The 12,461-nt window shown below is 35.7% G+C and overlaps 2 protein-coding genes across 4 annotated transcripts; both read left to right on the top strand.

Moving 5' to 3' along the window:
- Nucleotides 1-2,047: 2,047 nt before the first annotated feature.
- Nucleotides 2,048-3,937, top strand: LOC148919384 (putative xyloglucan galactosyltransferase GT14). Its single transcript, XM_089047496.1, has one exon. The coding sequence runs from the start codon at nucleotides 2,175-2,177 to the stop codon at nucleotides 3,873-3,875; it is 1,701 nt and encodes a 566-aa protein (XP_088903622.1). The 5' UTR covers nucleotides 2,048-2,174; the 3' UTR covers nucleotides 3,876-3,937.
- Nucleotides 3,938-4,936: 999 nt separating this feature from the next.
- LOC148919385 (elongation factor 1-gamma) lies at nucleotides 4,937-8,185 on the top strand. Of its 3 annotated transcripts, none has more exons than XM_089047497.1 (8): nucleotides 4,937-5,047; nucleotides 5,176-5,221; nucleotides 5,672-5,821; nucleotides 5,904-5,964; nucleotides 6,048-6,100; nucleotides 6,262-6,363; nucleotides 6,843-7,356; nucleotides 7,648-8,185. In XM_089047497.1, the coding sequence occupies exons 2-8, from the start codon at nucleotides 5,213-5,215 to the stop codon at nucleotides 8,025-8,027; spliced, it is 1,269 nt and encodes a 422-aa protein (XP_088903623.1). In that variant the 5' UTR covers nucleotides 4,937-5,047; nucleotides 5,176-5,212; the 3' UTR covers nucleotides 8,028-8,185. The 3 variants fall into 3 exon arrangements, with proteins under 3 accessions (XP_088903623.1, XP_088903624.1, XP_088903625.1); XM_089047498.1 differs by having other exon boundaries at nucleotides 4,968-5,075; XM_089047499.1 differs by having other exon boundaries at nucleotides 4,985-5,046; nucleotides 5,160-5,221.
- Nucleotides 8,186-12,461: the final 4,276 nt, after the last annotated feature.

Below are 12,461 nucleotides of genomic sequence, written 5' to 3' on the forward strand. Positions count from 1 at the left end.
TATTTACATTACAAGTAATAAGAAAGAAGAAGAGAAATAATTTTCATTCATGACTTTTTTGAAAATGAAATCTTGTTGATATTCTCGAATAACATGAAAAAAAATTGTCAAAACCAATTTAAAATGAGGGAAACTTACTTGTTCAAAATAGCAAAAAAATGAATTGAGCCGAATTATAAATAAATCACATACTGCCACATCATTTGTTCAAAATAGCAAAAGACAGAGAATGGTGAAACATTCAAAATACCATAAAATGCCCTTGGTTAATTCAAACATTAAGAATTGAAATTATTAATTAAATGAGGATAGTATGGTAAAGTCACATTTGTTATATTTAAAAAATTAAAAACAAAATAAGATAATAGGTCATACTTTTATGGAACATAACTACCCATATTATTTTTTCTTAATTCTAAAAATAAAATTAAAAATTAAAAAGAATTAAAAAGATTGTCGTTTTCCACACACACACAAATTCAATAGTGGGACATAATGGATCAACAAAAGCCGTCGATTTTATAGAAGGTGAACCAACAAAATTAATGCATTCAAGGGTATTACGCATGGTAAAGCGCTTGTAGCTAAAGTAGTTAAGAATATTTATCCATACATTCTTAGGTCCTAAGTTCGACTCTCATTTTCTCAAATATCGCTTGTATTAAATTAAAAAATTAAAAAAAGTGTTGCGGACGGAGTTGTCATATTATGGTTTGATAGGATGATTTTTTGGTTATATGAATGTGACTCTTCAAATTTGATTGGCTTGACATGTCTGCAGAGTTGATTCATCAACTGTATGAATCATTCCGACGCTCATTACTTCAAACATGGCGGCTTCCAAAATTTCTCTTTGCTTCCCAAACAATGCACAACAACACAAGTTCTTTATTTTTCTAACAAAAAATATTCCAATTTAATCTTGTAATATACAATATTTTATGCATTTTTTTGGTTACTGGTTGAACATGAGACCTCGTTCAATCAAATGGAGACAGATATCACTAGATCAACCAAAGACTAGTTGATACAAAGATCTTAAAAGAAGGATATTCCATATATTATCTAACTTTTGGAAACCTTTTGTTTGTGTTTTTCTCTTTTCAAGGGAAAAATAAGTAACAAAAATTAACTCATGCTATCAAAATTTACCTGTTATAGTTCATTCTTGCAAATCTGTTTATATATAGAAACTATATAGCAAAATATATTGCAAAATTAAGGCCAAATCATTCTAGCTCAACCCTTGAGTTAAGACCAAATCATTATTTTCTCACAGATCCAAAAATAAATTCCTATGTTTAGAAAGTAATAAGTTTTATGTTACTCCAGTTAGGATTAGACTAGGTTTCGATTCTCTTTCTTTATTAACAAAAAAAAAAAAAATTATTAGATCAAACGGACAAAAAGACTACAAAGAAAAGAGAATCATCCCAATAGCAATACGGTAAAATAAACCTTTACATAATTACTCTGTGTTGACTTTCAATCGAAAATAAAAATTACCCCTTTACAATTGACTGTCAATTTCTGATAATTAGTTGGATGTCAATCCGGATGCTAGTTAAATATGTACATTTAAGCCATAATCTTGCCCAAATTAAGAAACATGAGAGACAGATTTGAACACCATATATGTTGAGTCAATTGGAATCTGTTTCTCTTTGGAAAATTCTTTTTAGTGCACAGTAAAGGATAAAGAGTAAAACAAACCGCCTTCACCAGAATGACGCATACATATATGGATTTTCATGAGTTGGTTGTTTATGCAATTCTTCTAGCTCAACCCTCAAATTAAGACCAAGTCGTCATTTGTATCCTTTTTCTCTCCCAAATCCAAAAAAATCAATCCAATGGTCAGACATAAAGACTCCATGATTCTTACCATGTTCAATTGCTCATTCTCAGTCAATTATTTATTTGTATGATTTCCTCTGAAGATTCTGAAAATGAATGCATTAGAAGGTTTCATATAATAACATAGTTGCCTTTATGAATGGGAACGTCAACCTATTAACAATTCCTTTTCTTCTTCAACAATTCATTTCTTACAACTTTTTCCTCTCTCTTTGTGTCTTAGAATACTAGGGATGAACTAATCATTCTCTCTCTCTCTCTCTCTCTCTCTCTCTCTCTGTTGTTAATCTCATGAAGTGTTCATATGATCAAAACTGATGAAGAAGAGGCTGCAGGTTTTAATGGAGAAATCGTCGATTGCCGTAAAGTGCCATAGTCAACTCTGGTTTGTCCTAATAGCTTCATTTCTTTTTGTCTTCATATTGCTTTTATCAGACTATTCTGCTCTAAGTGCCGGACGAAATATACAAGGGGTCACCTATTTTATCAGCAACTTTGCAAATGTAATTGTCAACCAAGACCATTCTAGCTCTCCTCCTCATCATGATCATACAACTCCAACATCATCATCATCCAATGAAATCAAGAGTTGGCTGACCCTTAATGTCACAAATTCAACTACTACAGCAAACAATAATACTGTCAAGTCTGTGGTGATCAACAATCCACCAGTACAACCTATGTCTAGTGAGATTGGGAACAAAAACTCTGATTCTGATTCGTGCTCCGGTCGATATATTTATGTTTATAATCTTCCTAAGAGGTTCAACCAGGACTTGCTCAAAAATTGCCATTCACTTCAGAGATGGACTGATATGTGCCCCTACATATCAAACATGGGACTTGGTCCTCGAATTAAGAATTCTAAAAAGCAGCTAGTTGGAAATGGTTGGTTTGCTACAAACCAGTTTTTATTGGAAGTTATTTTTCACAACAGGATGAAGCAGTACAAGTGTTTAACCAATGATTCATCATTGGCCTCTGCTGTCTTTGTACCCTTTTATCCTGGCCTTGATGTGGGACGATACCTCTGGGACTATAACATATCAGTGAGAGATGCTTCTCCTCTAGAATTCGTGAAGTGGCTTTCGCATAGGCCGGAATGGAAAAAAATGTGGGGAAGAGACCATTTCTTAGTTGGAGGAAGGATTGCTTGGGATTTCAGGAGGCAAACAGACAAGGACTCTGCTTGGGGTTCCAAGCTTATGTTCTTACCCGAAGCCAAGAACATGACATTGTTGTCGATTGAATCGAGCTGCTGGAACAATGAGCAGGCAATACCATACCCAACATACTTCCATCCCTCCAAGGACAGTGAGGTGTTTGAGTGGCAGAGAAGAATGAGAAAGAGGAAAAGGCGGCACCTCTTCTCCTTTGCTGGTGCTCCAAGACCCGATTCGAAAGACAGTATCAGGGACATGATTATAAATCAATGCCAATCTTCAACCTCATGCAAACTTGTAGGCTGCCACCGTGGTGCAAACAAGTGTGATGACCCCCTAAATGTGATGAGGGTATTTGAAGCATCAGTTTTTTGCTTGCAGCCTTCGGGGGACTCGTACACGCGGCGATCAACCTTTGATTCCATCTTGGCAGGCTGCATTCCAGTTTTCTTCCATCCTGGTTCGGCTTATGTGCAGTACTTATGGCATTTCCCCAACACCCCATCCAAATACTCTATGTTCATATCAGAAAAAGATATCAGGGACCAAAAGGTGATGATCAATGAGACATTGCATAGAATTCCCAAGAGTCAAGTATCAGCAATGAGAGAGGAGGTCATAAGGTTGATCCCAAGGGTAATATACGCAGATCCAAGAGCACCAAGATTGGAGACAGTTGAAGATGCATTTGACATAGCAGTTAAGGGAGTGCTTGACAGAGTAGAGAGAATTAGGAGGGAGATGAAAGAGGGTAAGGATCCTGGTATTGCTTTTCCAGAACTAAACACTACAAAATTTGATATGCCTGGTCCTGGGAGAGAGAGAAAATTAAGGAGCTTTAGACAACACAAGTAAGAGTAGATTAATATCTTGTATTTACAGTTGCAGCAACAATTTTTTTGTTTTCATTTGAATCATCAGAACCCTATATACCAATGTGCAAGTTTTTTTTTTTCTTTCTCAAATATGTGTTTGTACTTAAGTTTTTTTTTTTTACAATGTACATATTCGATTTGTTTATGGTAAATTTGATTTTGACCAATGATTATTGTCAACTTTGGTTCAAATTTTGAGACCCCATTTGAAGTGTTAACTTCTCCATGAGTAAATTCATATCCACTTTTCACTTGTTCAAAACCATTATGAGAGTGAGCAATTGGTCCAAAGTGGCAAGAACAATGGAAGATATAGTTCAGACCAAAACATGGAAAATATAGTTGGCGAAATTTCGAGGCCTACATAAGAAGGTGATGAAAAATTTCAGCCGAACAGCTTTACAACGGCAAATTTTTATAAAAATAGTATAGCCGGGGGGCTATACTTTTTAACGCGTGGGCACCTAGTTACTGGGTCCTTTTTTCCGTAAATCGTCTAGCCGAGCGGCTATACTTGGTTTCACACGTGGTCGCTTAGGCGCTACAAATAGTATAGCCGCGCGGCTATAGTCGGGCAGCCGGGCGGCTTTACTGTTAAAAAAATTACAACTTGCGGCTATACCTGTTTTGACACGTGGGCACCTAGTCGGGTGCTTCTTTCCTTATAAATAGTATAGCCGCGCGGCCATACTACGGATTTTAAAAAAAAAATCGTATAGCCGTTCAGCGTTACTTGAGTTATTTTATTATTATTATTATTTTTTAAGAAATAGTACAGCAGAGCGGAAATTGAATACAACAACTCGGAAGTGTAAATTAGTTCAAATACAACAACTCTATATTTTAATATTTTAAATGGTACTTTATTATATTTATAAGAAAATAGAAAAGTTTTTTTTTTTTTTGGTCTGAAGAAAATAGAAAAGTGATTGGATGTGTCGAGGAAATTGAATATCCAAGATATTATCTTGGTGGCGCGGTGGGCTTAAATTGGGCCGGATGGTAGGCTGGATTGAAATATGACCCGACCCATAAACGGCTATGGTCATTTTCAGTCGCAACAAAAACCCTAGCCAGCATTCCCTATATTGTCTCTTGCTCTCACTCATTTGCATCACTTGTGCTCTCACGGAAGAACGCTCCGCCTCACAGGTCTCTCTCTCGTTCTCTTTCTTTCTCTGTGAGTTGAATTTCTAGAGAAAATACTTCTCTTCTCTATGTTTTTTTATTGTTATCAATTACTGAACAGAAGACTTCAATTTTGGCTTTGCATGTTTCAGATCTCAAGTCAGAGCGAAACGTTTTTCCGCAAAAGCCATGGCTCTGGTGAGTTTGTTTCTTTGGGCGTTTTAATGTGAATTGTCTCTGCTTTTACTGCAGTTCATATCTTATCGTTATATTGATCGATTTATGTTTGGTTTCATCTTAAAAGTTCTTAATTCTAAGATCATTTGTGTTTTGTTTTTCCCCTTGATGTTGGATACAAGTCAATTTTGAATCTTCTTAGTTGGATATGTTTTCAGAATCAAACTTTATTTTCACTAAATGTTTTTTGATCTGATAGTATTGATAGAATATTTAAAATAATATTATAAACCCATCTGAACACATGCAACTTTTGGGGTTTGTTTTTCTTTGTCACTGAATTTGAGTCTGTTTCAGTTTATCTTATCCTCTGTGGAAGTAGCTTGATATGCTATTGATTTCCGCTATTTGTCATCAGTAACAATTTTCTGGTCTTCCTTTACTAATAGATCTGTATGATCTACTTTGCAGGTCTTGCATGCAGGGAAGACAAACAAAAATGCTTTCAAGACCCTCATAGTTGCGGAGTACACTGGTGTAAAAGTTGAACTTGCACCTGACTTTGAGATGGGTGTCACCAACAAGACTCCTGAATATTTGAAGTTAAACCCTATTGGGAAGGTAGGCTGTTGTGTAATTTCTATTTACTAAATTAAATGCTGGTTTGGGTTTATGTTTTAATGGTTCTCTGATATAATTCTAGGTTCCCCTGCTGGTAACACCTGATGGTCCCATCTTTGAGAGCAACACCATTGCACGTTATGGTAAGGCTATACTGTTTATCTAATTACGTTTATAAAATCTTATTGGTGTTCTGTAAATTAAATTTGTTTATGTCTGGCTTCAGTTGCTCGCTTGAAGGCTGACAATCCTCTTATTGGTTCTTCTCTGATTGATTATGTAAGCAACTCTATTTCTCTCTGTTGTTTTTTTGTGTGTAAACCTCGAAGCTCAAGTGCAATTTTATTTTATGTGTTTTAATTTGTCTCAATCCTGATGAGTGAACCTGCTTGTGATGCTTCTGCCCTTTGTTATGCTTACTATTATATGTTATTTATTAGGCCCATATCGAGCAATGGATTGATTTTGGATCATTGGAGATTGATGCTAACATAATTAGCTGGTTTAGACCAAGATTCGGACATGCTGTGTACCTTCCTCCAGTAAGTTACATATTCTTGAACTTGTTTTCTGATGTTGGATCATGCGCCTATTTTGTTTATTCTTTTAAGACAGTTGATCATTTAAAATAGAGAAGAATAGACCTATATTTGTCTTTAGTAGTAGGGCAACAGAGTAGAGATTAATGGATTATGTTAATTATTTTTTCACTATGCTAGTTGGGCTTTGTAAGGCCTGTAGCAAGGGATCCAGTTAGGTGTGAAAGTCAGAAAATGCAATCTTGTTATCTCCCTTGGTCTAAATGGAGCATTAAAATCCAAAGGCACACATATGACTAAATTGGTGTGTGAATTTTTTTTCTCTGATATAATGACCTGGTTCACAGTCTAGATAATCTAGTTTTTTATGATCCCCCATTCATTCCTGCTGCCTTGATGGTTCATTGGAGTCTGTCTACTTTGCTTTTGTATGAATTCTGATGGAGTCTGTTTGGCGTTTAACTTTTATGTTTTCTATTTAGGCTGAGGAAGCTGCGATTTCTGCTTTAAAGAGAGCGCTAGGTGCCTTGAATACCCATCTTGCTTCGAACACATACCTAGTTGGGCATTTTGTAACCCTTGCTGACATTATTGTCACATGCAATTTGTTTTTTGGGTTCACCAAGCTCATGACAAAGAGCTTCACTTCGGAATTCCCCCATGTTGAGAGATACTTCTGGACCCTGGTCAATCAACCAAACTTCAAAAAGGTATTGGGTGATGTCAAGCAGACTGAATCTGTTCCACCTGTTCCATCTGCAAAGAAGCCTTCCCAGCCCAAAGAAACTAAATCCAAGGCCAAGGAGGAGCCCAAGAAAGAAGCTAAAAAGGAGCCAGCAAAACCCAAAGCAGAAGCTGCTGAGGAAGTGGAAGAGGCACCAAAGCCAAAACCCAAGAATCCTCTTGATCTGCTGCCCCCAAGCAGTATGGTATTGGATGACTGGAAGAGACTTTACTCTAACACAAAGACCAACTTCCGTGAGGTTGCTATTAAAGGTAATTATCTCAATGCTTGGTTATTGTCATCACACTTAAACTTTCAGTGGTGTTAGGTGATCCTCACAAGCCTGGCTCGGCTGCTCCAACTGATATTGTCATGGGACCATTTCTGTCGCATATTACTTTAGGAGTACTCTGTTTGGATTATGTTCTCAAAATTTAGAAACATTGATATAATTTGGTTTGTTTGCCGTTGGCTCCTCTTTGGAATGTAGGAAGTCCTAAACATCAGTTGGGGTTGTTAACCTGCAATAGATATTTATATCCTTGTTTCCTTGCTTTTTGCAGGATTCTGGGACATGTACGATCCTGAGGGATATTCTCTTTGGTTCTGTGAGTACAAGTACAATGATGAAAATACTGTATCCTTTGTGACACTGAACAAGGTCGGTGGATTTCTTCAGCGCATGGATCTGGCCCGCAAGTATGCTTTTGGGAAGATGCTAGTGATAGGCTCAGAGCCACCATTTAAGGTGAAAGGGTTGTGGCTCTTCCGTGGGCAAGAAATTCCTCCATTTGTGATGGAGGAGTGCTATGACATGGAGCTCTACAATTGGACGAAGGTTGACCTTTCAGATGAAAACCAGAAGGAGCGTGTCAACCAGATGATTGAAGACCAGGAGCCTTTTGAGGGCGAGGCTCTGTTGGATGCCAAGTGCTTTAAGTGAAATATTTAATCCCTTACTGCAAGGGTGTGTTTTTGGTCTGTCTATCTTTTTTTGTTAGGGTTCGATTCCGTGGTCAATTTTAGACAGTTAAGTCTTTGGTGTATTTGAGTGACAAGTATAATTTATAATCCATGTTTTTGCAGTTCGATTTTGGAGAATGGTTTAGACATTTAAAATGCCGATCTTCAACCTTATGCAAACTTGTAGGCTGCCACCGTGGTGCAAACAAGTGTGATGACCCCCTAATTGTGATGTAGGTATTTGAAGCATCAGGTTTTTGCTTGTAGCCTTCTGGGGACTCATATACGCCGCGATCAACGTTTGTTTCCATCTTGGCAGGCTCCATTCCAGTTCTCTTCCATCCCGGTTCCTCTTAGGTCATCTTCAGTCATAAGGCCAAGTGTAGTCCAAGTTAAATATTTAGCCCTTCAAAATATTAATTTTTTAAAGAATATTGCAAGGTTAAGTTGTTAAATCTCCAGAGCTATATTTTTAAGGTTCTTCATTTTTTATTATTTTGAGAAAAATTATGATATAATACTCATCCGTTCCACAATTATGTATTGTTTAATTTAATTAAACTATTGTTTAATTTAAATAAACTATTGTTTAGAGAATATTTCATGACCAAGAATTTTCTAAATTTTTTTTCAAACAACACTTGAAAACATTTAAAAAGGTGACCACATTTATAAATTTTAAAGAAAAAAGAAAAGAAGAAGTTGGGTTTCAATGGTCTGACCTCTAACGGTCATGACTAGTAATTTTTTTTAATTTTTTTACGAATTGAAAACATTTAAAAAGGTGTCCACATTTATATATATATATAAAAAAAGGTTGGGTTTCAATGGTCTGACCAATAATTTTTTGGGAGTTTCACTAAAACACCCAAAATATGAGCTGAAATTATAAAAAAACTCAACACCCAAAACACTTTATAAACACACCCAAAACCCATCATGACACACACTCAAAACTCATTTATAAACACACCCAAAAAATATACAATTGTTGACTTTGAGGTTGATTTTGAATGTGTTTCTATGTTTAAATAGTGTTTGGGTTTTTTTATAAATACATGTTTAGGATTGAGTTTATTTATAAATTTGTATAATTTTTTTTATAAATTTTTCTTAAACAACACGAATTGAAAACATTTAAAAAGGCTTTTAAAAATATATTGTTGACATCAACGTTTTTATTATTGGCTGTTGGATATGCATTTACACGAGATGATTTATGCTCTTACCCACACTTGATAATTTATCTTCTTTAAAAGCACATGCATGGGGTCAACAAAAAATTTGGCCTAAGCTAGAGTTGTTTTGCATTATTTTAGGGCTATATTTGGGATATAGCCCATGACTGGAGATGGTCTCATGTTCAGTACTTGTGGCATTTCCCCAACACCCCATCCAAATACTCTGTTCACATCAGAAAAAGATATCAGGGACCAAAAGGTGATGATCAATGAGACATTGCATAGAATTCCCAAGCGTCAAGTATCAGCAATGAGAAAGGAGGTCATAAGGTTGATCCCAAGGATAATATATGCAGATCCAAGAGCACCAAGATTGGAGACAGTTGAAGATGCATTTGACATAGCAGTTAAGGGAGTGCTTGACAGAGTAGAGAGAATTAGGAGGGAGATGAAAGAGGGTAAGGATCCTGGTATTGCTTTTCCAGAACTAGACACTATAAAATTTGATATGCCTAGTCCTCTGAGAAAGAGAAAATTGAGGGCTTTGGACAACACAATTAAGAGTAGATGAATATCTTGTATTTGCAGTTGCAGCAACAATTTTTTTGTTTTCATTTGAATCATCAGATTCAGAACCCTATATACCAATGTGCAAGTTTTTTTTTTTTCCTCTCAAATATGTGTTTGTGGGTTTAATTTTTTTTTTTTACAATACACATATTCAATTTGTTTATGGTAAATTTGGTTTGACCAATGATTATTGTCAACTTTGGTTCAAATTTTGAGACCCCATTTGAAGTGTTATCTTCTCCATGAGTAAATTCATATCCACTCTTTACTTGTTCAAAACCATTATGAGAGTGAGCAATTGGTCCAAAGTGGCAAGAACAATGGAAAATATAGTTCAGACCAAAACATGGAAAATATAGTTGGCAAAATTTCAAGGCCTACATAAGAAGGTGATGAGCGCAGCTTTACCACGGTAATTTTTTCAAAAAAAATAGTATAGACGCGCAGCCATTGCTGGGCATAAAAACAATAGTCCAGCCGCGCGGCTATACTTGTTTTCACTCTACGCTGGGAAGGGTCCTTTTTTGTTTATAAAAAATATAGCCGCGCGGCTATATTCTTTTTTTTTTCCCCAAAATAGTACAGCGGCCCAACATTACTTGGGTTTAAAAAAAATAATAGTACAACTGCTCGGCTATACCTGTTTTGACACGTGGGCACCTAGGGTGTTCCTTTCTCCCCTATAGAAGAAAATAGAAAAGTTATTGGAAGTCTCAATAGGAAATTGAATATCCAAGATATTATCTTGGTGGCACGGTGGGCTTAAATTGGGTCGGATGGTGGGCTGGATTGAAATATGACGCGACCCATAAACGGCTATAGTCATTTTTAATCGCAACAAAAACCCTAGCACTATATTGTCTCTTGCTCTCTCATTCATTTGCATCACTTGTGCTCTCATGGAAGAAGATATTTTCTATTTAAACCTCACACTTCTCTTTGTTCATCTCGTGTTCTAAGTTCACCCCAATTTCTAATTTAAATTTTAATAATTGCTAAGAAAACCTCACTATTTTCCCAGACTACCCTTAAATACACCCTAAATTGGAAAAAAAGAAAAAATAGTATTTTTTTTATTTAAACCCCACTTACTTCCTACTACAGACTATAGAAAAAAGCATATATCTAAACTGAATAGTGGGGGAAAAGATGAAGAATGCCCCTATTTTTTTAGAAGAAGATGAAGGCCCATGAGCTTGCCGCAAGACGGACAGACTCGTTGCTATTACATTATATCGTTTACTGTCAATGGAAAGAGATCCTAGACCAAATCAAGATTTCTAAATTAGAAATTAAATGAGGAGATATTTATTTGCATCGTAGAGAAGAAGGTGCAACTTACCTCGGCAAGAACAAATTTCACTTACATGAAGGTAGTGTAAATAGCCTTTCCATCAGCTCCCATGCAGATTTTAAAGAGGTAGACTCCTCAATGTTTTATATCTTTAAAGAGAAGAGTAATTTGGCAATAGGATATAGAGGAGTTTGTATTTTTCTAAAACTAATATGAAGAGTGGTGGGGGTGTGTATAAATGTATTAGGGTTAAGTATTAAGTTGGATGACCTTTTTTGTCTTTTTACACAATAATAAAACTGATTCACTATTATACCCAATATAGGAGTCCAAATTATAAAAAAACTTATATGAAATGGACTTTAGAAACACACCCAAAACTCATTTACAACATAACAAAAAGGCTTCTAACCTCTTTTAAATTACAAAACTACCATTGATTTCTTAAAACAAATTCGACCCAAAACCTCATAAAAAAGCACAAAACACTCAATAGGGCATCAAAATAATTTAATAATCAAAATTAAATTCATTAGGTCCAGCTGTCATTTTTTAGGTATGTTTATAAAAATTAAAGAGTGCTTCTAAACCAACCCTAAAATTAACCAAGTACACCCTACTACCAAACTACTTATTGAATTACTAATTTACCCTAATATAAAATGACCAAAAAGGATATATTGAATTGTAAAACAAATATAAATTTAATAAGTACACCATACTAATGACCATATTCAATCATAATCAAGGGAACATTTTTACTCATCACTTTAACCTAATGTATGTACCATCACCACCCTTCTTAAAAATTAACATCCCTCTTCTCCTGGCCTTTTGAGTTCATATATGGATGGGCGTAAGATATAGGTGACCACGAGGTTCCATCTTCTACCCCAGAAGTTTTGCAGTATGCCTCGTTGAAATAGGATTTGAGATCTAAACCCAAATGGCTCCAAGCGAGGGTTGCTACAATGATTAGTTGGATTTCTTTATATATATATATAAGCAATGAAGGACAGAGACGAGCTTTGGGTGGATGTGCTGACTGTAACTAAGGACACCAATTACAATGGCCAAAAGGAAGCCATTAATTACATGATCTAGGGGCAAATTGTGTCCTTCACCATTTGTATGGGTCTTGTGGAGATGGGTTGGTTTCAATTTCAGGATTTTGAGATTTTGGAGGTGGGTTTTCTCTATTTAGATGGGATTTTGAGGAGGATGGGTTGGTTTGGAAGGCAACAAGTTCAATCCAAAAAATAAGAAATAAATAAAGAAAATCACAAGGATTTACAAGAATAGGGTTTAGAGGGCAACAAGTTCAATCCTAAACCCTATTTACAAGAATCAAACTTCGAATTGAAGGAGC

The sequence above is a fragment of the Prunus mume genome, linkage group LG2 (assembly GCF_029339155.1).
Source record: "Prunus mume cultivar Tortuosa linkage group LG2, ASM2933915v1, whole genome shotgun sequence".
Taxonomy (NCBI): domain Eukaryota; kingdom Viridiplantae; phylum Streptophyta; class Magnoliopsida; order Rosales; family Rosaceae; genus Prunus; species Prunus mume.